The following is a 27642-nucleotide window of genomic DNA, read 5'->3' as shown; positions in this document are numbered from 1 at the left end:
TTATGCACTATAATTGTAATGTCAGCACATCTGAGATTGAGGGTCGAACCCCAAATGGATTCCGGAACATTCCAATGATGATTTTGCATTTTCTTGCATTTAAAAATCATTCACTGTACCCTGGTTAACACTCTAAATTCCCCGTAAATTTGATTGGTTGTCATTTATCTCCCTTTGCTCTAATTGGCTACTCCCCATTTTAAGGTGTTCCCTGCTTCCATGCCCATAATTGACTGGACTCGGCTCTAGCACCCCCCATGCGACGGTTAACGGTATGCAATATGAATGAATGCTTACAGTAAAACTAATTTGAATATATTATATATTATTTATAATAGTATTAAATTGGAATTTGAGAAATTGACGTCATGTATATTTTTTTACTGAAGTGAGGAAGTTATGTGTGAGGAAATGGGGGATTATAGTTGAAAGTGAAAAAAGCAGTGCGTCTTTCGTAAAAGTGAGCAGCCCCCTAGTCCACCCGGAAACATTAGGAGGGCCGGAAAGGACCGATGTTTGGGGAGCACACGTCACTCACTTTTTTTTTTAACCCCAAAATAATTAGCGCCCACCACCATTCCGAATATTTTCCTCCGGTTCGGGTTGCTAAACTCTCCTTCCAGACTTGCTTCGATGTTCGAGTGGCATGCGGAAGGACGACGGTGGCGTTATCTGTCGGCGATTGTTTGCAGCGCGGAGGGAGACAGACAAGAGAGTGGCCGGACTCGCTTTAGCCTTTTGGCTCGGTGTTGGTGAAAATGGCTCCGTCTAAACACTGGAAAATAACACGCAGTAACGGAAGTCAGCGCTAGCTTCTAGCTGTTAGCTTGGAGCTAATAGCTAGCTCGGCTCGAAGAAGGCGTGACAGGCCGCATCCATCTTTTACGCTTTCGACGACCAGGTAAGCACATTTTTATGTGGAAATTCTTAACTCCGGTTGACCCAAAGCTAATGTTATCATGCTAAAGTGCAGCTAGTAATTGCTTTTGTCGACGTTTAGATAGGTGGTGGCTAATGTTGGTTTGGAAGCAGCTTCTCCCCCAAACCACAACGGGTCAATTGAAATGAGAATGCCTGGGTGAATTATGCACTTTAGAAATGTTGGCTGTTCCTCCTACTTTTTCTCCATTGCCAATTGCAGGCGCCTTCTGTGACTTCTTACGTTGTTTAGCATGCTTTAACACGCCTCCAGTGTTTACACTGTGCAGTGAGGCTGATACTAAATTCTCGTCGCTTTTTGTTGCAGGATTTATGCTTTTCACGAAAATGAGAATCGGCCCTAAATGCGAAAAAATAACTCCATCCTTCAATTGGGGGATCGTGTTCCGAAAAAGCTCATCTGGATCCATTGGAGGAAATGGTAAGAACTAAAGAGGTGAGCAAAATATTAATTATAAAAAGATTATGTATATTTTTAAATCAATGACCTACTAAGTAAGCAATTGGAGTGTAGACAAGACCCCCACCTCATACACTCACCACAGTTTAATAATTACGTAAAAAAACATTTCTATTTGTTCTAAGATATACTTTTTAATGCCTGACAACTATATTTGATAAAACCGTGCAACACTTAAGTTAAGTCAAATAACGATAAACCTTAGATGAAATAATGATGCTCTCATTGTATTTTCACAATGGAGTAATAATTTGTTATCACCGTGCCGCAATAAAAATGTAAAAGCAATGAAAGTTTGGTCATCTCCACTAAATTGCTGTTTGCACTTTATTATTGCAGTAAGAATTTGACAGATGACTGATACTAAGATGTACACTGTAGGAAAATTGTATAAACTCCAGTTTTAAAAGAAACCAAGATAAAAACAAAGCAATCATTATTCGATCGATGAGGATTACATTTTTAATTTAAGAGAAAGCTAAACATATATAACTGTAATATGTATAAATTCCAAAAAGGGTGGTGCAAACACAACACTGCTCATCAGTTAAAATACTTGTATCTAAAACTGTTAAGGGATGATGCAGGTAACATAGTAAAACTAACTATCGGTAGCTGTGGGTTAGCAGACCCGATTAATGATTTTAAATCTGATTTTTTTAAATTTTGAGACCATTTTTTGGTGTGCACCTTTGCGTAAACACTTAAGTCATTAAAAAAAACTTGGCACTTAAAAAAATTAACTGCTTATTTGTGTTGTATTAGTTACAAAATAAATTGATGAAATTAATTGTAAGAAAATTACTCTTAATTTAATTTTTTCCATGAAAAAAACAGTAATTTGTAAGTTGTGTAAAGTTTTAAGATACTGTCCCTTATCTTGCAGCATTTTATTGTGCCATGGTATTTATTCGTTCTGATATTAAAATTAATATGTTAAAATTAATTAAATGAATTTCATGCTTTAGTGTTGGTGCAGAATAAAAACCATAGACGCTGTCAATCCAAAATAATGTTTTATTATGGTTGTAAAGGCCTCATTTTAAATCACATTACATTTCATCTCAATACATTGTAGACTAGCCATACAGAAATTGCATGTTCATGGTATTTTTTCACTAATGAAAGTAAAACAGTTCATTCATTCATCATCAGTGTGCCTCAATCCAGCAGAACCACCTCCAGGGTAAGTTTTAAGATCTCAAATTTTTAGTATTACTAATTTAATGAGGTGGTGAAAGAATTAAAAAGTTAAATATATGCCTCATATGATGTTTTGGGTGGTTTGAATTGGAAAAACTAAAGTAGAATTTTTTTACTTAGAAATATTTACTCTCTAATTCATCAAAAAAACCTAAGTAAATACCTAAATGTGACCCTCTATTACACTTGGTACCTTAACATGGAGTATAAACATCTTTCCCAAATTGATATGCTCAAAATGTCAATCCCTGAGGAGGAAATGCCTTCTTTCTATGACATGTATTTTTCTTTAACTTTGTGTTTTTTTCAGCGTTAGGGTCTTCTTCTTGGCTGAGCACAGATGAGGAATCTGTAACTCTCAAAGGAAACAAGAAGGAGCCCGTTCAACTGCTTTGCAATAAGTTATTATAACCATTTTTTTTAAAATTTAAACTGAAGACACTTTGTTTTTAAGCTTTACACCTCCCCATCGCTTATGGAAGTAAATTATTAGCAATCGAGAATACGTAACCACATCAGATTTTTGTACAGTCCAAATAAGAACCTTTTTAAAAGTGACACTCAAACCCAAAGACGGGGTTTATTTTTTCATTTTTTAAATTTTTTTGCACCACTTTCCCTTTTCTGGGGACACCCGGTGGCTGCTCCTTAGCACTGGAGATTCGGGCCTTGCACCCACATGTGCATGTGAGTGGGAAATGTTCCAATTTGGAAAGTACAATTTGGACATTATAGAAATGCTAAGTGGGCATCAGGCCCACCAATTTAAAGGCCTGGGTTTAGACCGGCAACTACAACATCAGCAGCAAGTGCAACTCCATCAGCACCAACTGCAGCAGCACCAACAACAACAACAACAACAACAACAGCAGCAGCAGCAAGCTGAGTCGTCTGGAGCTCTTCTGTCTGGACTGGGCTTGGGCCCCCTACAGGGGTCAAGAGGTAACGCCTTTTCTGATTCTGCCTCCATTTTTGCCAAGATGAGTGCCCCTCCTCCCCCACCGTTACAACAGCAGCCTTCCTCGTCGTCTCAGAGCTCTCGTTCAAAATCAAGCAAGATGAGCAGCAGCAGCAGTGGCGGAGGCTCGAGTCATTCTTCCGGCTACCCACAGTTCCTGCGCTCTTTCCACCCGTCTGAGGCAGCACTAGCGCAGGAACCCTTACACCCAGGTGTAGGTCGCTTTGAGCACTTTGCCGGAGGAAGTAGCAGTAGCGTGAGTGCTGGGGGATTAGGAGGATTAGTAACATCCGCACCTCCACCCCCACCTCCTCTGCATCCCGGCCTCTCGGTCCCCCAGGCATCATCTGGCCCATCCTCGTCCTCCCCTTCCCCTTCTACCTCTGTGGCCAACTCCAACAACCCTCCTAGTAGCAGCAGTGCAGTCAGTTCATTGGGACACCAGTTGGTCGGAGCCCAGTCTGATGCACGGAGCCTCCACCAACAGTTTAGTTGCATGCTAGCCGCTAATCAGTATTTCCTTTCCGGCGTGCCTGCTAATGCTAGTTTAGAGCAATTTCTGGTACAACAGGGTAGCCATAACCACTTGGGGATTGGTTTAAGTCAGTCCACCGGGGAGTCTAGCGCTAGCTTGGCTCCGCCTCCCGCGCTACATCCTTCTCACTCGCACGGCCATTCGGCTTCTCAGTCTCAGCAGCCTAGCCAGCAGCAACAGCTTCCGCCTCACCCCCTATCTCACCCTCATTCCCATTCCCATCCTCACCACCCGCTTCACCCGGGTTCGCAGGCTCCGTCGCTAGGCGGCTTTGACTTTCAAGGCATCCCCGTCCTCTCGTCCAATCAAATCGCTTCGCTTATGCAGCAGGAGACGGGTTTGCCGCTTCCGTTGCCACTTCACTTGTCTTTGTCTAAAGAGGACGGGAAAGCGGAAAGTACAGGTGGCGCTGGCGGCGGGGGCGGTGCTAGTAGTAGTACTAATAGTAGTAGTAGCGGAACTAGTAGTAGTAGGAGGAAGAAGGCCATGGCTGGTTACTTACCCCAGAGAAAGTCTGAAAACACTAATAACGGTCACACTAATTCTAGCAGTAGTACTAACAATGGAGCACTTAGTCACAATCAACCCCCGGCTTTAATCGGAAGTGGGGTTGGCTTACCAAATATGGGCGGGGGGGACCCGTCATCCATGCTTGTTTCTTCATCTTCATCCTCATCCGTAGTCTCTTCTTCCTCCTCCTCCGTTCCCTCGTCTTCTGCTGCCTCGGTGCTGGTTACTAACGAATCTCACCTCTCGAAATCTACTAACATAAACTCAATACAAGTTAACAACACGGGCTCCGAAGGCGAATCAATTTATAGCTGTGGAGAGTGCGGTAAAAGCTTCCCTCACCTTTCCAGCCTTCGAAGGCATATGCGTATGCACGAGCCAACGGCAGCTGGCACGAGCAAATCTACCACTACTGGCCCAAATCCCGTTCACATTAAATGTCAGTCAGACCCGAGCGTCCCTCATTCGACCCAAGAAACTCCCCGACCTTTGCCCAATTGTTGTCCTAGTCCAGACAAAATATTTCATTGCCCCGATTGCGGTAAAGGCTTTAAGAAAAAGGGGCACCTCCTACAACATGGGGTCCTACACTCTTCGGCCCGCCCATATGGCTGCTCCACCTGCTCTCGGGCTTTTAATCGTAGGGAATCGCTGACCAGGCACGAGAAGATACATGAGGAAAAACCATTCCGATGCCCCGCCTGTGGTCGTGCCTTCCGCGAAAGTACCTCTCTACTCAACCACGCCGCCTCGGGCACCTGCGGCAAACCAGGTAGGGGACCAAAACAACGAGGCAGCAAGTCTGGAAGTGACGGTGAGGACAGGATAGGAGGAGGCAATGGAGGAGGGGGAACTTATCCGAGCAATAGGGGGGTCATTTATGGGAAAAGTGAGGAAAAGGAGGGCATAGTTATCATTGTTGGGGAAGGAGATCATAAATCAGGTTTAGGATGTGATCTCTTTCAGGCGGCAAGGGGAGGGAATTCAAATGACAGGGGCAGAACAGATTCTAAATACCCCACTGACTACTCTCGGAATCGTTACACAGGCTACCATGAAGACCACCGATCTCAAGGTAATCCATCTCCGTGCTACTCTGGAGCCTCCCCCTGTGGAAGCGGGATGGCCGGCCCAGCTCTGAGAAAGGCACCCCTGGCCCCGACACTGCACCCGCATTCTCAGGGCCACAACCAGCACCACCATCCACAGCAACAACAGCCTCACCTACCCCTCTCCTCTCTACTGGACGACTCGGAGGACGATGTCACTAGCTCCGTCAATAACGCCATCTCCGCCATCACGGCGGCGACCGGGAATAGAGACGACAGGGGTGACATCATAGGAGGTTTACTCGGAGGTCTCGGTCTTGGCCCGCTAGGTTCGCCGTCAACATCCGGCATGGACAAGAGTTTCCGCGGTGGTGGGAACCAAGAGGCGCTAAGCGGGAACCCGCCAAACCCAGCGGCAAAACCCAAACGTCCCCGCAAACCCAGAGCTAAGAAAGACCCAACAGCCGAGGGGCACCCCCCAAAACGTAGGCAGTACACTCCCAGAATGGGAACCAGTGGGCTACCTCGCACTCACCTCTGCAGCGTCTGCGGCAAGGGTTTCGCACGTCGCGAAACCCTACGCCGACATGACCGTATACACACTGGAGAGAAACCTCATCACTGCACTGTTTGCGGCAAGTATTTTAGAGAGGCGTTCCACCTTAGCAAGCATCAAACCGTTCACTCTGGGGCAAAGAATTACAAATGCAGCATCTGCGGGAAAGAGTTTGGCTACTCGCAAAGTCTCAGGAGACATGGCAAACTCCACCAGAAGGGGGAGATGGAAGAAGTCCCAACCACGCCAGCTCCCGAGAACCTAAATAGCTTTAATCCAAACCCTCAATGCAGCGTGAACCAAGACGGGAGCCAGAACCAAGTACCGAGCACCTCCTCCTACTACTCCTACCCTCAAGATGTCAAGCCTCAAGACACTCAACCGCATTCCCAACCCCCGCCTCGTCTTTACACCTGCGCAATATGTTGGAAGTCATTCCGCCACCACTTCCATCTGACTGCTCACCACCAGACGGTTCACGAAGGTGGCGGAGAAAAGCATTTCTGCTGCGAGGTGTGCGGCAAAGCCTTTGCATATTCCAACAGCCTCACCCGACATAGGCAGTCCCAACACGGGATTACCCGCGGCGAAACAGCCAACCCCCAGGAAGGCAATGGCGCCGGTACTGGGGACAACAGGGGAGGGAATGACGTCAACCAATCGACGTCCGAGAGCGAAGCTGCTACCAACGCGCTACTACAAATGGCCCCACCTGGCGACAACCACGGGGCACCAAGTCTAAACGTTGTTCCCCACGGCCATCAACAGGCCCAACAAACGCAACCCCAAGCCGGTTACTCTCCCCTCTTTTACGATGCAGGCACAGCCCAATCCTCAGCTTCCAGCGCCCTATCCTACTCACAGCCCCTACCGCCTAATTCGACCATCATGCCACCCCACCACCCACACTCCCCTGCCGGGGTAAAGGGAGAACACATATACCCCGCCGGATCCCGCAGCCGTACCCTACACACCACAGCCCCGTTCCAGCCACTCACTGAAATGCCCTCCACCGAACATCACCATCTACATCATCATCATCATCACCCCCACCATCATCCTCCTCCTCATCATCAACAACAACAGCCAGGCACCCAGATCCAAGCGCAACTCGACTGCAACACCCAGTTACCGCACGATGAAATCAGACGACACAAGAAGAAAAAAAAAAAGTCGGATAGGAGAGATTGGCGAGCAAATAAATACCAATCCCACCAACACTTAGTCCGATTCGAAGGGAGGCGAAAGAAGAGAAAGATAAATCGTACGGTCAGAGGGCAGCCAGGCAAAAAACATGGCGGTCTTCGCTTGACGATTAGGCGAGGCGAAGGATCTGGCGCCGGTGGGTATAAACTTGTCAACCCAGGGGGAGTGAAGGTTCAGATCCCGTCGTCTTTAAAAGTTCCCGTCAAGCCTTTCGGCTGTCCTTTGTGCCCTCATTCGGTGTTTTCTCGCAAAGCGGGATTGCTGGTCCACATGGCAATTAGACACCCACAAAGAGCCATAGCCACTCGGGAACGACTTCGTTGCTGCGTATGTGGGAAGCAATCCCAGAGTTCCATGGCAGCTTTTGTCCATCGGGCTTCTCATCGTGCTAGAGGGACTTTTTCATGCCAACGTTGCTCTGCTCGCTTCTGGAATAGCACACTTCTCCAAAGGCACAAAAATACCTGCCGCCGTGAGCAAGGCCACGACGTCGACAAACCCACGTCGCCGTCAAAAAAACCTGCAGAGAGACAAACCAGAGATGGTCAAGGTGATATGACATATCATCTACTGGGATCTTATAGATACTGAACATTTAAAAAAGGGACAACAACAACAAAAAACCCATAAAAAACGGAATAGCTGATTTTAGAACTGCTGACTTTAGGACTGAGTGCGTTAACAACTACTGTAAAGCATCTTATGAAATGCTTCCAGATTCTTTTGGAATGTTTTTTCTTAAAAAATATGTGACTGTTTTCATAGGAATCACTAACTAACCCCTTAAGTGCATTGACACTATGCTTGGCAGACACTGTGCAGTTACTTAGGCAAGTTTAGATTACATTACCTGCATATATTTCTATCTCTTCCTCATATTCTAACTAGCATCCACGCTACATACCTTTTTGCTGTATGATAAAACTGTCTCTACTGTGTACTTTGTCCAGGTAATGTAGCATCTTTTGAGGATTTTATTTCTCTACCTTTTTTTCTAAATATGTAAAAGTGCTTTTATTAGGAGTAGGGACTTTTTTGCGGATGAAGACATTTTGTTAATAGATTGTCAGTGCATGTTTGTTCTTTGGTCAAGTTTTTTGCTGAGGTGATTGATTGATATGTGATGGCTTATTCGAGTAGTGTACATTTAATTTTCGGGATCCTTCGTATAAGATCGTGGGATTATAATCACGTATAGATCAAATGTCAGTGATAATTCAATGAAAAGGGTCTCCTGCCAAAATGAAGTAACATACAAAAAAAGCCTTGCCTTTATGTTCCCTTCACCTATTTAAAAAAAATGTTTTTAGCTTTTTTTTTGTACCAAGGAATAGAACGCAAATTATTCAAATTAACCATGTTTGTCCTATGTTATTTGTATGCTCTTTTTTAGCAGTTTATTCTTTTACATTGTGTTCAATACAAGGACCTATTCTCCAAGCAAAATGACCTATTCCATGTATTTATGTATGTAAATGTCCTCACACAAAAATCTTAGACTGAACCTCAACTTTTTAGTGTGCCGAGTTGCAATCATAATTTTACTGTCTCGCATTTTTTTTTTGTTTTTCTTCAAAAGAAATATGTTCATTTTCTTCCCATATGACATGTCCATGCCTGTTTCACATCTAATTTTGTTTTTCTTCTAAAGAAAAAAAGTATAGTTTTAGTAGATTTCTATCACTTTATTTACTGAAAAGCCAGTAGTTGATTATATTTGAAACGAATAAACTTGAGTGTTATAACCGGTTTTTCCCTTCTTATTTAAAGCCTACCACTACACAATAAAAAAAATGTCAAGACATTTCCTGTTAAAAAATATTATAAATAAACATCACCTATTTTAATATTTCTATTATATTACACGAGGAACAATGATTTTGGTTAAATATCACGTTTTCCAGTAAATTGTTACTCTCAATGGAGGATTCCGATGGTTTTCAAAACATAATTTGGCCTTAATCCACTCACTGCTATTTTACCTCCCTCCACTAGGTGTCAGTAAATAACACAGGACTCTTGTTCCCAAGGTCCAGCGTGCTTTTGCCAACCAAATCAAGTCACATGGATTTACACTGTGACAAGGGAGGATAATACTTTATGGCTGTTAGTTTTTCTTTGCTATTTTCCACTTAAAATGTTTCACAGAGAGATAAAAAACGTTCATAATATGCTTCAGTAACTCTTAGGAAGTAAAACTAGTTGACCTATATCTAACAAAAGGTCAACATGAGAATAAGAATAGTAATCCTGGTGGATTCCACTCATTTGTACAGTACTAAAAATGTAGTATTTTGCTACTAGAGTATTACGAATCCAAAGTTTAAACCAGTGATTACCAAGCAATGTGCAGTAAGATTGTTAACGCTGTTTGAGATGATCTGATTTCCTTGAATTGGTTTAAAGATTACTTAGCTATTCATGCCATTGATGTACAGTGACAGGCAGAACAATCAAATGTTACTGTATTTGGCGGAAGTTGAATAACCTGTGTATCAACTTGTTTTTTTTTAGACATTTTAGTAGTATAAAATTATTTTGGTAAATTGAAGTAAATATTAAGAATTGAGGTTTTGTGGGAAGATATTTTGAATGGAATGATTGAAGCCTGATATTACTTGTTTTAACAAATAATCGCGCTTTTAAAAAATATATATACACAAATATCCATATTAATTTAAGTACTATTATTTTTCTTACCTTGTCGATGTAGTAGTTGAGCAAACTTGGACCCCCGATGTGATAAATTGCAATTGCAGTTGAAAGTTGATTCCTCCATTTCTTGTCCTCTTGAGGTTTCTATGGGGTTTAGATCAGAGAATGTCATTTTTAATTGTATTTCAAAATCCTGCAATAGTTGGACTGTGTTAAACTAGTAAATGAAAGTAATTCCTGTAACATTTCAAATGGACTTTCAATGGTGATAACATCATAACATCCTGCATTTTAATGTTTTACCTGTAGACATCCAATCCCATTCAAACTGGAATGGTTGTCATCGAATGAACATTGTTCAATCGCTGCCTGCTCTCCCATTTGGAAAGATTTGGACACTTATTGCTATCATCTTGTAAACAAATGTAACTTTTGATACTACTTGTGAAGTCAAAATGACACTACATGGTTGGTAGCTCTCCAAATGAAATTCTCCCTAGGCTAAGGGTCTCCAAAGTCTAGACTTAAGGTCAAAATAACGACTTTGGAATGGATAGGAAACTCCTGATATGACAGAAACGACAAAACAAATGACGCCTAAACATTGTGACGGTGCCTCTGCTCTTCCCATCATGGTTCATTTCGATCAGTCACGTGTGTGCTCACGCTCGCAAATGATTCACCCGTCAACGGTGTCTCGGCCCTGTCAACATCCGTCTGTGGGCCGTGCAGAGTCGGATTCCTGTGGCGCGCTGTTTTACATGTGCTCGACGGGTACGACGGAGCAAGTTGGGCCGCCCTCGTGCCTTTTTTTGTCCTCCTTCCAACTCGCTCTCACGCGGCAATAGCATGCACGGAGGGAATCCGGGTGGGCGGGACCGACCGACCTACTTCTAGCCAATAGCAGCACAAGAACACACCGAGCTCTTGGCCAATCACAGCGATAGCCGCCAGCGGATAGACTCGTCTCCGCGTGTCCGGTACACGTGAGCCATAGCGCTTTTGTACAGTACATCGGGAAGCAACGTTTTTTTAAAAAAACTGCACACTCACGTTTTCTTTGGATTACTAGCATGTAGCAAAAACGAAAAGACACTTTATAACATTCCCGTTTGGATTAAATATGAAGGTGAGTGGCGAGAGCACTGGGTGTTTTTAAGTCCCTACAAACAAGGTTGTTTGTATACATTAGCTTGTGGCGTTAGCTTATGGCGTTAGCCTTGGAGATAAACGACCCCGGTGTTACTGCCGGGGAGTAAACAAACAAGAACAAGTGACAGCAGACGTCTCCTCGAGGTGCAGCACGAGAGTGGGCGTCGCTCATAAATAATAGCACAAGCTCAGGGTGGAGGGGGGGGGGATCAGTCAAGAGTTTTGTCCAACCCACTCCGAGTTTATTCCGCGACGTTTGACGTCACGTGAGCCGCCCGTGTCCGTTCCATCTGAGCTCCAAAGAGGAGGAGAACGACGACGGCTTTCACACACAACCGTGCCCGTGACTCTAGCCGTCGGATGCAAATGAGAAGGAGTACGGACAGAGAAGGAGGAAACGACCCCCCCTCCATCTACTCCCACCACCACTCGGTCCCTCCTCCCACTTCCACGCGACGGACAAGTGAGCGCGAGCACTGAGAAGAGAAACATCAACTTGTCATTTCAACGACAACATCAACCACCCTTGTCCATTTTATATATATATTGACCAAATCTTTTTGAGGACTTTTTTTAAACTACCAACACCTTTGATCATTTCCTCGAAAAACAACAACAACAACAGCGGATACCTTTTTTTTTGTGCATTTTTTGGGGTTGCAACGACTCACTTTTGGGTTACCCCCCCTCCCTGAGCACCAAATTTTTTTGGTGATCTTTTCCACTCACTTGACAATATTTGGACCCCCCCAGAGGAGTGCAATGGAATACTTCGAGGCAAAGAGTCTTGCAACGAAATAAAAAGGGACTTGCTATCATCTTACTGCGTGAAAAAGGTAAATACCACCTGCATGTCCTGTTAATACTATACTTGCTATTATAAATCTGTACAACTGGCAATGCTATAAACAACCCCCCTTCTTCCTCTGCCCCCCTCTCTCGCCCCCGCTTCATGCACAGTCATCCCAACGCCTATTGGTAGCTTGAGTGGTCAGTTCACCTCTCCCCCCTTCAAGTACAAGACACCCCCACCCCCATTTCCACCCCACAGGTGTTTTTTTTGTGTGCCCACCACCCACCACCCCTCATCCAACTATCCCAGGATGTCAAGGCAGCTCACCCAGCTCCCCACTCCAGACCTCCCGGCAGGAGCGAGCCCCCAGTTCGGGAGTTGCACCCAGCCTGCTGGTTCCCTGACAGGGGGCCACCTCAACTCCATGGCGGGGCTGAAATCCTTGCTCCAGCACCCCATGAAGGGGGACCAACGCTTGAGAAGCAATTGTGATCTCAAAGGTGGGCTGTTGTTTACGTCGTGCACCACGTGACACTTCAATCACAGTTCTGTTCCACCTGCTACTGCTCTTCCAAGTACAAAATATACTAGAACCACCATCACCACAACACATGTTAAGCATGATCTGGGATTCTAACTAACCACTTGGCAATTAGTACTCAGATTACCATGTGTGTTTAATGTCCAGGGTCACATGTGTTCTGGTTTCCCGCCATGGTCAGATTAGCTCAGGGGGGCTTATGTACTCTGTATGTAACGGTAACTAAAAGGGTACTGGCTATGGTTTTAATACTGCAATTCTATTGCCATCTGGTCCATCTGTGAGGAGGGAGCTTGTGCAAGCGAGGTGGGCGGCAGGGGGCACGGAAGGAGTTGTTTTAGAAGCCAGTGGAAATGTTGATAGGTGGGAAGCAGAAGATGACACTTTTACACCCATTTTTGGCTGTTATACTACAATACGAAAAACACTAAGACTTGGTTTGTTGCCAGATTGAATGTGACTTTTGACCTGTTGTTAGGAACAGATTTGGATTAAACCATGTTCTATTCACATTCTATGTGGTTTAATAGAACCATGGACCAAACTTTTGGTTCTTTAGGTATAAACACCTTTAGAGCTTTGAAAAATTAAACCAAAACTCAATTTTTTTAGTGGAAAAGTGACTTAGGCCTCTATTTTAATCCAATAAACAGATAAATAGACTTCATAGGCCAAGTTTTTTGGTCCTAAAGTGATTGGCTTTACAATTTTTGGATAAAAGAACCAAAAAAGTACCAAATTGGACAACACTACATTATGGCTTGGTGGGCTTTAGTGTTTATTTCTGTAGTTGTAGTCATAATTTGGCAGTTTTTTTGTACAATTTAATCCAGCATATCCAAGGATGACAAATGCTAGGTTATGTTATGTCTTAAAATGTCAAACTTTGATCTGACAACTCTTTTATGACATTGAAGTCAACTACTTATGGGGCCTGGGAAAATTGACAGTGAATAATTAAATAAAATTACAAATTAGGGTCTGAAGTTAAGTACATTGACAATTTGAACATTTTAGTGTTCAATATTTATAACTAAAAATGTTAATTGGGTGTGGGAAATGATGACGTCTGCTAATTTCATGACTCTGAATGGAAAAGTAATGGTAGGGCTTTGAAGAAAAACAAAGAAACTAAAAAAAAATGAAAAAAATAAAATGAATAAAAGTAGGTCCACAGATGACAAAGCATATTTTACAAAAAAAACCTGTTTAAAAGATATGGCCATTCTTCAACATTTCTCTAGCATAACTTGAATATCAAAGTAGAAATTATTATTATTATTTTTTAGTTAGACAGCATCCAATTGTAATATTTCCCTTTTTGTAGTGTTTATTTTTGGCTTGGTGACAAAACAGCATCTTTACCAGGGTGTTTCCTAACTATAAAAAAGTCCTAACACACCCTAAAGGTCCAAATGTCACTTAAAAGTTCAAAGGCCTTCCTTCTCTCAAAGCATTTGACTTGTTTTCTAAAGAATCATATTCTATTATTCATTATTTGTTCATCTATTCATCATCAGATAAAGACCGATCCATGGACCTGGATGAAGACTCTTTGGGTGTGTGCTCGATGAGGAACCCATCTGGAATGGGCGGCGGCAACGGCGCCACCAATGGATGCAACGGCGCAAGCACCGGCGGAAATGGAACGGGCAATTTTAACCAATTCTTGGGCCCTCTTTTGTGGGATCGCACCCTCCCGGCGGACGGGGGGCTCTTCCAGCTACAGTACATGGACTTGGAGGAGTTTCTGACCGAAAATGGAATGGGAAGCATGCACAGCAACAACAGTTCCAGTTCGGCTCAGATTCCTTCCCAGAGCTCCCCATCTGCCGTGCCCAACCAGAGCTCCCAGTGCCTACCACCCCCATCCCCACCAGGTTCCTCCATCTCGTCACCCTCGTCTTCATCCTCACCGCCATCGCTGCTGGGTTTGGAAGTGGCGCAACCGCCGAGCTTAACCGGAGGGAACGACTGTCTTCACGGTGAGTTGACCGAAAATGTTCCCAAACCAGGGCCCCCCATTGCTGACAAATTGTCTTCTTAAATTGAGGATGCTATACGCAGTTCACTTGAAATGCGGTAGAGGCTAAGCCATGCGTGTAATGTTCCCAAAGGCTAGTAGGGAAATTTCAAACGAAGACTCCGCGGTGACAAAGCACTTTTCTGTCCCGTGGAATCAAAAGCGCAAGGCTGAGATACTGTCATGGGGCTTTACGAGAGCATAGAAATAGACTTGGGGATTGAAATGACCCCTCAGGGTTCAAATCTGGTCTCTTCAGCTCAGTGGAGAGACGAGATACGCGTCCTCGGCCGGCCAAAAGAGAGAGAGAGGGGGGAAACTCACCACGAGATTGAATTTTTTTTTAACGAGTCAGCTTGGCTCTTTTGCATGTGATCAATGTTCTTTGGCGCGAGGACACGGTCAGCGTTCGACCCCGGCCAATTATTAATAATCGCCGGCACGGGAGGGAGGGAGGGGAGGTCAAAAGCGTTTCTGGAAAAGGGAGACAGAAAGTGCCAGAGAGGGAGAGAGAACGCCGCGTGGAGTGTTTACGATTGCGTGTCTTTAAATCTCCCCTCACTTCACACGCCACGGCCATGTGCACGCGTCGCTACACGTGCCCGGGCTGCCTGAGTCCGCTGGAGTGAGAGAACTAGAGGCGGGTCGGTACACATTGGGGAGGAGCCAACGGGCGGGTAGGGGGCGTGGACTTACTCGCCTGCTGCCTCAAACACTGGACATTTGATCGCTAATGAATAATGCTAGCAAATATCTCTGTACTGGGGCACCAAGTGAATAATTCACAATATATATATCTATCTCTATATATTATCTATATATATATATAGATATATATATATATATATATATATACATATATATATATATATATATATATATATATATATATATATATATATATATATATATATATATATATATATATACATATACACATAGATATATATATATATATATATATATATATATACATATATATATATATATACACACAGATATACATATATACATATACACATAGATATACATATACACATAGGTATACATATATACATAGATATACATATACACAAAGGTATACATATATACATATTTTTGGGCCAAGAGAATACTAGTTATTTGTATTAATATTGCGTTCAGTATCACCAAATTCGAGCTGTGAGACTGGTTGGGGGAAAAAAAATAAATCACATGCCGCCTCATACAAAGGCGCCTGACGTCCATTTTGAAGCGATACCAAATATGGTTGTACATGAAAGAGACGATTGTGTTAATATCAAACAGAATGATGAAAACTCACTGAACTGCGCTCAAGGTTAACCCTTTACCATCATGGGTAAGTGGGTTTATGCCAGTAGAAATCTGAAGTGGACTTTCAGTTGGGAAAGATGTTCTCGTTTGGAGGTCCGGGGATTGAGCACCCCCGCCACATTCCAGCAAAAAAACGTCCAGCAGCAGGTGGCTGCACTGACTTCTCTCTGCCGGCACAAAAAATAAAACAAAAACAAAGAGTTAATGAAAACAATTAAGCATACCAAGATACGGAATGTGGTTTTAGGTGTCACAGAAATATCGTTTTGTACTATTTGACTTTGGAGTTTCATATAAAAGCAATCAGCTACATTTGATTTTTTTCTTTGTTAATGGGCTGGAAACTACTCAGTGTTTTTTTCAATTAACTGTGATATTTTTTGCTATCCGCAAGGGATAGAAAGCCAGATAGAGTTTACTCAAATGGTGGGCTAAAAAATATGTAAAACATATTTGGAACTTGCTCATATGCTCCTGCTTTTAAGATGTTTTCTCTCAAAATCTGGTCTTCACAAGAAAACCTGAAAATGGATCAAATCTCCTTCCTAAAACAATAACATTACTCTATTTTCACCTTCAAGATTTTGGGTTTCCAACGCTACTTTAGCCATCAAGCTAGGTTTTCAGATTTTTCACATTTCTCATTTTTACCATTTCTGCTATACAAAGTTCAAAATATATCATATTGCACACTCAATTCCTTTAACATCATGATTTGGCCCTTAACTAAAACTGCTCGATAATTCCCCTAGTCTAAGTCACAGGGTGCCGGAGCCTATCTCAGCTGACTTTGGGCAAAAAAATAGGACGACATCCAAGACTGTGTAATTGAAAAAAAAAGTCAAGCTCTAGCTTTATAGGCAGCAGTAAACCTTGTTGTTGTGTTTCTAAGAAGACATTAATGACTTGCAGTTCTTCACTATTCTCTCGCTAATAAGTCAATTTTCAAATGTCCAGGCAAGCCACACTTTGGCCCACAAGCCATAGATTTCACTTCAAGCTAAAAACGTTAGCATCATTTAAACACTTTCCCAAACAGTTCCATAGAATATTCATTGTAATTTCCATTGCTGCTTGCTATCTTCCCAGTATACCGCTTAGCACTTCGCTGTCTATCTATCAATACCACAGTAAAAGCTTAGCAAGCCTGCCTAGCAAATATCGATTGCTGGCTCTACTTGGCGCCCACATCCATAACAAATAGCCTTTTTGGTGTTTACGTGCTTTGGGGAGTTGATGTGGCCTGAAGGTGCATGTGTGGGGTTAGATAGAACCCTTCTGTGGCCCCCTACTTCACTCCAATGCTTTCTAGGGGAGGGGCTAAGGATTACATAACAGTTCCCACGTTCACAAATCTCCGTCCTGAACTTGACAAGACTTTTATTGTCGATTTGTACTAACAGTAGTAGTAGTAGTCGTCGTTGTATTCTTCTTAAAGCAGCTGGAATAACTTTTACGCCACAAAAAGTGGCTCTTTGTTTCCCCCTGGTGGTTGCTTTTATATTTCCCCCGAGCTAAGGAAGACATTTTGCATTGTCAATTTCCCAACCCCAAAAATATGATGTTATTTCATTTTGTGGGAGAAAAAACTGTATTTTTGACATCTATGTTTTTTTATCGGCAGGGAGCCAGACGAGTATGAACGACTCGTGCGAGTCGCCATCTTCGTCGTCCTCTTCGCCGTCGTCCTCGTGCCCGCCATTGCTGACGCCGACGAGTGGCGGTTCGGACGCGGTGGGGATCTTTGATATGGATTCCTCGGACATGGTTTTGTCCAATGGACCAGGCCAACAAAACTTTGACCCAAGACAAACGTTCAGTGAAGAGGAACTAAAGCCGCAGCCAATGGTGAAGAAGGCGCGCAAGATTCTGGTGCCCGATAACCTCAAGGTGAGCGTCCATTTTTCTGATTTTCATGGCCATTACAGTGTAAATAATCATGTTAAATTTGTTATAAAGAGACGCAGAATTTCATTTTCTGTTGATAAACAATTGGGATAAATAAATTAAAAAAAATGGTGGTAGCCATTTTTACCATATCTTGTTTACTATCTCAGCCAATCAAATGCAACTATCCCAAACGACCCACCTTTCCTCGTTACATCGTTAATGCCCATTATCACATTCACCTGAATCAGTTTGTGTGGGTATAAAGCGCATCACAAAATATTTTTTGTGTATTCAAATGGATATTTTGCTCAATATAATTCTTAAAAACTAAAATTAATTTGGGTGGGGTGAATTATTATTATTATTATTATTTTTTTAATTCCTAGAATTTGGACAATTTGAAGTCAAACCGAACAATTATTCACTTCTCAAAATAGTTGTCGATCATTTTGATAAACGATTATTTGTGATTTATAATTTAATTATTGCACTTCAACATATTTTTAAATTAATATTGAAATTCAGTTTCTTTGACAATCATGTTCATACAATTATAAATTTGACTTCATTTGAACTGGGAAGCCTGGCATTGAATGAATATTTCCCTGCCTACTCACCCACTTTAAATAGATTGGTAAGCAATCATTACCAAACCGAAAAATCAAATTTTCCTTCCTTTTCAATATTATTTAACCATAATTTTCTGACTACAAGGCGCATATAACTATGAACACCAAATTTGACAAAATCATTAAAAAAAAAAATCTCATTATCTTATAAAAACCCACAAATAACGACGTATTCACCTCTAACGGAACATTTTCTCTATCTTTTTTTGTCTCCATCACGCCGTCCATCTTCAGGACGAAAAATACTGGAGCCGGCGATACAAAAACAACGAGGCAGCCAAGCGTTCCCGAGACGCACGGCGCCTCAAGGAGAACCAAATATCGGTGCGCGCCGCTTACCTGGAACGCGAGAACGCCGCCCTACGACAGGAAGTGGCCGAGATGCGTAAAGAACTTGGCCGCTGTCGCAACATCTTGAGCAAATACGAAAATCGCCTCGGCGACCAATGATGGACAAACAAGCGACGGACGACCAGAAGTAAAAATAAGCTGGATTCCCTTTTTTTTTTCTCTCAAAACTCTTTGAGATAACAGATGGACAAAGTCTGGAATCATTGACGATGCTAATGATGATTAACAGGAGGGGAGGGGGTGATTATGATGTTGAATGTATTAGGAGGAAGAGGATGGTGAGGAAGGCTAGCGTTCCGCAAGCTCAGGTGTCTTGTTTTTTTTGTCGAGCTCTTCAAAAAAAGCCACCGACGGAGAGAATAATTTAACAGATGTGACTTTTAAAAGGGTTTTGCTATTGGAGAATTGTATATTTTTATAATATGTCAGAAACAAACAAAAAAAAACTTTTAGAGGGAAGAGTAGAAATACGGAGAATAATTTTGTATATTTTCTACGCGAATAGAAACGTGGGAAGAAAGGCTATCTTTTTATCGCGGAGTCAGGCATAAACGAACGTTTTTTTGTTGTTTTTTCCGGCGCGTGGAATAACATTTGTAACATAGAGAGCAAAAAATGATCTTCATGTCGTATAGTTCTACTTTTTTTGTGGATTTTACTTATGCAAGCAACGTAAGCACTTATGTTTTATTCATTTTTTTTCTTACTTTCCCCCCCGACACGTTTAATCTAGCATTTTGGAGAGATTTTTTTTGGTGAAAAAGACAATCCGCCCCCCTACTGAAATTAACCGGCTAAGCTAATTGAAGCAAACTGATGTTTCACTTAAAAAAAAAAACACTTTTTAGGATGCTGCTTTTCTTTCTACTCCATTCATTCCCTTTTTTTGCCAGTTATTATGATTACATTTCCCCCAAAAATATGATTTTTTTTGTAGTTAGCTAAGCGGTACTTGGATTTTAAACACTACATTAGCATACCGCGGCGCTAAAGCTAAGCTAAACCTCATCATCTTTTGAAAACGGCAAGTCAAAGTGAACGTAAATTGGATAGAAAAAACAGATTTTTGTTATTCTAACTATTTTTACAAAAGAAAATATTTTTAAAAATACTTTCTAAAGGTGAAATACTTTTCGTTTTTTTTCCCATGTGCTCCAATCACTTTCAAAATTGCCTTTTAAAATGTATTATGGGAAGGGCCTATGCTAATTTCTATTAGCATTTACTCTCACTTTTAAAGCCAAAATCGTTTCTACGAACCGCAAAGTTGCTTTTTTTTTGTTTTATTTTTTTTTGGATTACAAAAATTCCCCTCCTTGATTTTTTTTATTGCATCTATTATGCTGATTGTTATGATTATTATAAGGATTACCCTCTTGTTATTGTTGTTGTTCTATATTAACGACTGTTTTTATTCCTTTGGATGATCCAGTTCGATGCACCTTTGGAAAAATAAGAGACTATGAACTTGTCACTCTGGTATTCCTCAATTATTGCCCACAGACACTATAACCACACTACTGCTTTCATGGAAATCATCAATGTGGACCCCCTCGGACCCCCTCCATGTCTTTTTTTTTTCCATTTTTTAAAGGACACACCTGCTGGACTATGCACGACATTGTCGTTTCTTTCAGCCTTTTTTGACCTTCCCTCAAGTGATATTGTTCAATCCCCTTCCCCAACAGGACATAATCTCCTCACAGATGTGCTTGATCAATCGTTAGCGTGACTCTAAATGAACTGCATCATCGGACCCCCGTCCCCCCCACACACATACACACACATACACACAAACCTGTGACATCAGTGGGCCCCGCTATGTGCCGGTTCTATGGATGTAGTTGAGATTTCCCCAAGAATTACACCAATAAAAGATTATTCTCATTCACTACTGATCTGGTTTGGCTTTATTTACAGTGATGGTGGGAAAGTGGTGGCCCGGGGGCCAGATCTGGACCGCTGAATCACTTTGGGCGGTCCGCGAAGGTCAATTATGTGTGTTGATTTCATGCTAAAATTTAAATGAATATTATAGATATAGAGAGAATATACATTTCTTTGTTTTTTTTTTTACAGATTTTTTAAAAAAACTTAAACATTAAGGCTTTTTACTATTAGGTTGAATAAGAAAGCGTCTCAAAACTTTTGAGCAGGAATGTCTTATTTTACTAACTACCACAATTATGATATATTACAAAAATATTCATCTGTGTTGGCAGTGTTTGAGCGAATTACTTCATTGAATAGATATTTAGTGTATTTTCTCGCATATTAGCCTCCTCCGCGTATAAACCACACTCTTATAATAGTTTAATTTTAAAATTTAAAGCCTTACTATACTATTTCGTTTTTAAAGAAAAAAAGCCTTACTATACTATGTCGTTTTTAAAGAAAAAAAGCCTTACTATACTATGTCGTTTTTTAAAGAAAAAAAGCCTTACTATACTATGTCGTTTTTTAAAGAAAAAAAGCCTTACTATACTATGTCGTTTTTAAAGAAAAAAAGCCTTACTATACTATGTCGTTTTTAAAGAAAAAAAGCCTTACTATACTATGTGGTTTTTAGAGAAAAAAAGCCTTACTATACTATGTCGTTTTTAAAGAAAAAAAGCCTTACTATACTATGTCGTTTTTTTAAGAAAAAAAGCCTTACTATACTATGTCGTTTTTAAAAAAAAAAAAAAAAGCCTTACTATACTATGTCGTTTTTTAAAGAAAAAAAGCCTTACTATACTATGTCGTTTTTTAAAGAAAAAAAGCCTTACTATACTATGTTGTTTTTTAAAGAAAAAAGCCTTACTATACTATGTCGTTTTTAAAGAAAAAAAGCCTTACTATACTATGTCGTTTTTTAAAGAAAAAAAGCCTTACTATACTATGTCGTTTTTTAAAGAAAAAAAGCCTTACTATACTATGTCGTTTTTAAAGAAAAAAGCCTTACTATACTATGTCGTTTTTAAAGAAAAAAAGCCTTACTATACTATGTCGTTTTTTAAAGAAAAAAAGCCTTACTATACTATGTCGTTTTTTTAAGAAAAAAAAGCCTTACTATACTATGTCGTTTTTTAAAGAAAAAAGCCTTACTATACTATGTCGTTTTTGAAGAGAAAAAGCCTTACTATACTATGTCGTTTTTTAATTAAAAAAGTCTTACTATACTATGTCGTTTTTTAAAGAAAAAAAGCCTTACTATACTATGTCGTTTTTAAAGAAAAAAAGCCTTACGATACTATGTCGTTTTTTAAAGAAAAAAAGCCTTACTATACTATGTCGTTTTTTTAAGAAAAAAAAGCCTTACTATACTATGTCGTTTTTTAAAGAAAAAAGCCTTACTATACTATGTCGTTTTTGAAGAGAAAAAGCCTTACTATACTATGTCGTTTTTTAATTAAAAAAGTCTTACTATACTATGTCGTTTTTTAAAGAAAAAAAGCCTTACTATACTATGTCGTTTTTAAAGAAAAAAAGCCTTACTATACTATGTCGTTTTTTAGAGAAAAAAAGCCTTACTATACTATGTCGTTTTTAAAGAAAAAAAGCCTTACTATACTATGTCGTTTTTTAAAGAAAAAAAGCCTTACTATACTATGTCGTTTTTTAAAGAAAAAAAGCCTTACTATACTATGTCGTTTTTAAAGAAAAAAAGCCTTACTATACTATGTCGTTTTTAAAGAAAAAAAGCCTTACTATACTATGTCGTTTTTTAAAGAAAAAAAGCCTTACTATACTATGTCGTTTTTGAAAGAAAAAAAGCCTTACTATACTATGTCGTTTTTTAAAGAAAAAAAGCCTTACTATACTAGGTCGTTTTTAAAGAAAAAAAAGCCTTACTATACTATGTCGTTTTTAAAGAAAAAAAGCCTTACTATACTATGTCGTTTTTAAAGAAAAAAAGCCTTACTATACTATGTCGTTTTTTTAAGAAAAAAAAGCCTTACTATACTATGTCGTTTTTTAAAGAAAAAGGCCTTGCTATACTATGTCGTTTTTAAAGAAAAAAAGCCTTACTATACTATGTCGTTTTTTAAAGAAAAAAAGCCTTACTATACTATGTCGTTTTTAAAGAAAAAAAGCCTTACTATACTATGTCGTTTTTTAAAGAAAAAAAGCCTTACTATACTATGTCGTTTTTTTAAGAAAAAAAGCCTTACTATACTATGTCGTTTTTTAAAGAAAAAAGCCTTACTATACTATGTCGTTTTTTTAAAGAAAAAAAGCCTTACTATACTATGTCGTTTTTAAAGAAAAAAAGCCTTACTATACTATGTCGTTTTTTAAAGAAAAAAAGCCTTACTATACTGTCATTTTTTAAAGAAAAAAAGCCTTACTATACTATGTCGTTTTTTAAAGAAAAAAGCCTTACTATACTATGTTGTTTTTAAAGAAAAAAAGCCTTACTATACTATGTCGTTTTTTAAAGAAAAAAAGCCTTACTATACTATGTCGTTTTTTAAAGAAAAAAAGCCTTACTATACTATGTCGTTTTTAAAGAAAAAAAGCCTTACTATACTATGTCGTTTTTTTAAGAAAAAAAGCCTTACTATACTATGTCGTTTTTAAAGAAAAAAAGCCTTACTATACTATGTCGTTTTTTTAAGAAAAAAAGCCTTACTATACTATGTCGTTTTTTAAAGAAAAAAGCCTTACTATACTATGTCGTTTTTGAAGAGAAAAAGCCTTACTATACTATGTCGTTTTTTAATTTAAAAAGTCTTACTATACTATGTCGTTTTTTAAAGAAAAAAAGCCTTACTATACTATGTCATTTTTTAATAAAAAAAGTCTTACTATACTATGTCGTTTTTTAAAGAAAAAAAGCCTTACTATACTATGTCGTTTTTAAAGAAAAAAAGCCTCACTATACTATGTCGTTTTTTAAAGAAAAAAGCCTTACTATACTATGTCGTTTTTTTGAGATAAAAAGCCTTACTGTACTATGTCGTTTTTGAAGATAAAAAGCCTTACTATACTATGTCGTTTTTGAAGAGAAAAAGCCTTACTATACTATGTTGTTTTTTAAAGAAAAAAAGCCTTACTATACTATGTCGTTTTTAAAGAAAAAAAGCCTTACTATACTATGTCGTTTTTTAAAGAAAAAAAGCCTTACTATACTATGTCGTTTTTTAATAAAAAAAAGTCTTACTATACTATGTCGTTTTTAAAGAAAAAAAGCCTTACTATACTATGTCGTTTTTTTAAGAAAAAAAGCCTTACTATACTATGTCGTTTTTAAAGAAAAAAAGCCTTACTATACTATGTCGTTTTTTAAAGAAAAAAAGCCTTACTATACTATGTCGTTTTTTAAAGAAAAAAAGCCTTACTATACTATGTCGTTTTTTAAAGAAAAAAAGCCTTACTATACTATGTCGTTTTTAAAGAAAAAAAGCCTTACTATACTAGGTCGTTTTTTTAAGAAAAAAAGCCTTACTATACCATGTCGTTTTTTAAAGAAAAAAAGCCATACTATACTATGTCGTTTTTTAAAGAAAAAAAGCCTTAGTATACTATGTCGTTTTTTAATAAAAAAAGTCTTACTATACTATGTCGTTTTTTAAAGAAAAAAAGCCTTACTATACTATGTCGTTTTTTAAAGAAAAAAAGCCTTACTATACTATGTCGTTTTTAAAGAAAAAAAGCCTTACTATACTATGTCGTTTTTTAAAGAAAAAAAGCCTTACTATACTATGTCGTTTTTTAAGAAAAAAAGCCTTACTATACTATGTCGTTTTTTAAAGAAAAAAAAGCCTTACTATACTATGTCGTTTTTAAAGAAAAAAGCCTTACTATACTATGTCGTTTTTAAAGAAAAAAAGCTTTACTATACTATGTCAATTTTTAAAGAAAAAAAGCCTAACTATACTACTGGGATTTGAACCAACAACCACAGATGTGGGAAACTGATGACTCAACCACTGGGCCACTACCTTGTGAGAAAAAGCTGTAGTACTTATACTTTTATCTCATTCATTTACCTGAATAATATTGGGAAAATCATTGCTGGCACTGGGATTTGAACCAACAACCACAGATGTGGGAGACTGATGACTTAACCACTGGGCAACCACCCTGTGAGAGAAAGTGGTAGTACTTGTACTTTAGTCTCCTTCATTTACCTGAATAATATTAGGAAAATCTTTGCCAGCACTTGGATTTGAACCCAAGACCAAAGAAGTTGGAAACTGATGACTTAACCACTGGGCCACCACTCTACAAGATTAGTTAGTAGTATTTGTGGTTTTGCTCTTTTCACTCCCAGATCATACTTAGTACTTTATTGTACCTTTAAGTGGGAAGAGTTAGATAAGCTTATTAAGCAGAGCAAACCATTTTTACTATATCATTTCATTAAGAAAAAATACTAAACTATACTATGTCATTTTTTAAACAAAAAAAGCCTTACTATACTTTGTTGTTTTTTAAGAGAGCTTTACTATACTTTGTCGTTTTTCAGGGTAAAAAAGCCTTACTATACTATGTCGTTTTTGAAGAGAAAAAGCCTTGCTATACTATGTCGTTTTTGAAGAGAAAAAGCCGTACTATACTATGTCATTTTTGAAACCAAAAAGCCTTACTATACTACGTCGTTTTTTAAGCCAAAAAGCCTTACTATACTATGTCGTTTTTGAAGCCAAAAAGCCTTACTATACTATGTCGTTTTTTTAAGACAAAAAGCCTGACTATACTATGTCGTTTTTTGAAGCCAAAAAGGCTTACTATACTATGTCGTTTTTTTAAGCCAAAAAGCCTGATTATACTATGTCATTTTTGAAGAGAAAAAGCCTTACTATACTATGTCGTTTTTGAAGCCAAAAAGGCTTACTATACTATGTCGTTTTTTAAGCCAAAAAGCCTATCTATACTATGTCGTTTTTTTTAAGAAAAAAGCCTTACTATACTATGTCGTTTTTCTAAGAAAAAAGCCTTACTATACTATGTCGTTTTTTTAAGAAAAAAGCCTTACTATACTATGTCGTTTTTTTAAGAAAAAAGCCTTACTATACTATGTCGTTTTTTTAAGAAAAAAGCCTTACTATACTATGTCGTTTTTTTTTTAAGAAAAAGCCTTACTATACTATGTCGTTTTTCTAAGAAAAAAGCCTTACTATACTATGTCGTTTTTTTAAGAAAAAAGCCTTACTATACTATGTCGTTTTTTTAAGAAAAAAGCCTTACTATACTATGTCGTTTTTTTAAGAAAAAAGCCTTACTATACTATGTCGTTTTTTTTTTAAGAAAAAGCCTTACTATACTATGTCGTTTTTCTAAGAAAAAAGCCTTACTATACTATGTCGTTTTTTTAAGAAAAAAGCCTTACTATACTATGTCGTTTTTTTAAGAAAAAAGCCTTACTATACTATGTCGTTTTTTTAAGAAAAAAGCCTTACTATACTATGTCGTTTTTTTAAGAAAAAAGCCTTACTATACTATGTCGTTTTTTTTAAGTTGAAAGCCTTACTATACTATGTCGTTTTTTAAAGAAAAAAGCCTTACTATACTATGTCGTTTTTTAAAGAAAAAAGCCTTACTATACTATGTCATTTTTTAAAGAAAAAAGCGAGTTTGAAGAGAAAAAGCCTTGCTATACTATGTCGTTTTTGAAGAGAAAAAGCCGTACTATACTATGTCATTTTTGAAACCAAAAAGCCTTACTATACTATGTCGTTTTTGAAGCCAAAAAGCCTTACTATACTATGTCGTTTTTTAAGCCAAAAAGCCTTACTATACTATGTCGTTTTTTGAAGCCAAAAAGGCTTACTATACTATGTCGTTTTTTAAGCCAAAAAACCTTACTATACTATGTCGTTTTTTGAAGCCAAAAAGGCTTACTATACTATGTCGTTTTTTGAAGCCAAAAAGGCTTACTATACTATGTCGTTTTTTAAGCCAAAAAGCCTTACTATACTATGTCGTTTTTTGAAGCCAAAAAGGCTTACTATACTATGTCGTTTTTTAAGCCAAAAAACCTTACTATACTATGTCGTTTTTTGAAGCCAAAAAGGCTTACTATACTATGTCGTTTTTTGAAGCCAAAAAGGCTTACTATACTATGTCGTTTTTTAAGCCAAAAAGCCTTACTATACTATGTCGTTTTTTGAAGCCAAAAAGGCTTACTATACTATGTCGTTTTTTAAGCCAAAAAACCTTACTATACTATGTCGTTTTTTGAAGCCAAAAAGGCTTACTATACTATGTCGTTTTTTGAAGCCAAAAAGGCTTACTATACTATGTCGTTTTTTAAGCCAAAAAGCCTTACTATACTATGTCGTTTTTTGAAGCCAAAAAGGCTTACTATACTATGTCGTTTTTTAAGCCAAAAAACCTTACTATACTATGTCGTTTTTTGAAGCCAAAAAGGCTTACTATACTATGTCGTTTTTTGAAGCCAAAAAGGCTTACTATACTATGTCGTTTTTTAAGCCAAAAAGCCTTATTATACTATGTCATTTTTGAAGAGAAAAAGCCTTACTATACTATGTCGTTTTTGAAGCCAAAAAGGCTTACTATACTATGTCGTTTTTTAAGCCAAAAAGCCTATCTATACTATGTCGTTTTTGAAAAGAAAAAGCCTTACTATACTATGTCATTTTTTTAAGAAAAAAGCCTTACTATACTATGTCGTTTTTCTAAGAAAAAAGCCTTACTATACTATGTTGTTTTTTTAAGAAAAAAGCCTTACTATACTATGTCGTTTTTTTTAAGAAAAAAGCCTTACTATACTATGTCGTTTTTTTAAGAAAAAAGCCTTACTATACTATGTCGTTTTTTTAAAGAAAAAAGCCTTACTATACTATGTCGTTTTTTAATGAAAAAAGCCATACTATACTATGTCGTTTTTTAAAGAAAAAAGCCTTACTATACTATGTCGTTTTTTAAA

General features: G+C 38.7%; 3 protein-coding genes across 4 annotated transcripts in view; 2 read left to right on the top strand and 1 right to left on the bottom strand.

Moving 5' to 3' along the window:
• Nucleotides 1-473: 473 nt before the first annotated feature.
• On the top strand, nucleotides 474-9165 carry LOC144199483 (uncharacterized). Of its 2 annotated transcripts, none has more exons than XM_077721148.1 (3): nucleotides 474-901; nucleotides 1247-1360; nucleotides 2913-9165. In XM_077721148.1, exon 3 carries the CDS (start codon nucleotides 3301-3303, stop codon nucleotides 8005-8007), a length of 4707 nt encoding a protein of 1568 aa, XP_077577274.1. In that variant the 5' UTR covers nucleotides 474-901; nucleotides 1247-1360; nucleotides 2913-3300; the 3' UTR covers nucleotides 8008-9165. The 2 variants fall into 2 exon arrangements, with proteins under 2 accessions (XP_077577274.1, XP_077577275.1); XM_077721149.1 differs by having other exon boundaries at nucleotides 1247-1375.
• LOC144199488 (uncharacterized) overlaps nucleotides 2673-27642 on the bottom strand; it is an 80872-nt gene continuing 55902 nt past the window's right edge. Inside the window, exons 7-10 of the mRNA XM_077721154.1 lie at nucleotides 15884-16061; nucleotides 10117-10215; nucleotides 4715-7936; nucleotides 2673-4468 (exon numbers count right to left, since the gene is read on the bottom strand). Of these exons, the coding sequence (XP_077577280.1) occupies nucleotides 7927-7936; nucleotides 10117-10215; nucleotides 15884-16061 (287 nt within the window). The 3' untranslated portion in view covers nucleotides 2673-4468; nucleotides 4715-7926. The remainder of the gene's footprint in view (nucleotides 4469-4714; nucleotides 7937-10116; nucleotides 10216-15883; nucleotides 16062-27642) is intronic.
• Nucleotides 11053-20655, top strand: dbpb (D site albumin promoter binding protein b). Its single transcript, XM_077721153.1, has 5 exons — nucleotides 11053-12059; nucleotides 12184-12516; nucleotides 14078-14542; nucleotides 17519-17784; nucleotides 18648-20655. Exons 2-5 carry the CDS (start codon nucleotides 12327-12329, stop codon nucleotides 18861-18863), a joined length of 1137 nt encoding a protein of 378 aa, XP_077577279.1. The 5' UTR covers nucleotides 11053-12059; nucleotides 12184-12326; the 3' UTR covers nucleotides 18864-20655.

Source organism: Stigmatopora nigra, chromosome 7 (assembly GCF_051989575.1).
Source record: "Stigmatopora nigra isolate UIUO_SnigA chromosome 7, RoL_Snig_1.1, whole genome shotgun sequence".
NCBI lineage: Eukaryota > Metazoa > Chordata > Actinopteri > Syngnathiformes > Syngnathidae > Stigmatopora > Stigmatopora nigra.
This window is presented reverse-complemented; position numbering and strand designations above follow the sequence as displayed.

Excerpts from the sequence above, each read along its gene's own strand:
- dbpb (XM_077721153.1), top strand. The coding sequence starts at position 12,327 with ATGTCAAGGCAGCTCACCCAGCTCCCCACTCCAGACCTCCCGGCAGGA. Across the intron at positions 12,517-14,077 it reads AAGCAATTGTGATCTCAAAG|ATAAAGACCGATCCATGGAC; the intron begins GTGGGCTGTTGT and ends ATTCATCATCAG. Across the intron at positions 14,543-17,518 it reads AGGGAACGACTGTCTTCACG|GGAGCCAGACGAGTATGAAC; the intron begins GTGAGTTGACCG and ends TTTTATCGGCAG.
- LOC144199483 (XM_077721148.1), top strand. The coding sequence starts at position 3,301 with ATGTTCCAATTTGGAAAGTACAATTTGGACATTATAGAAATGCTAAGT.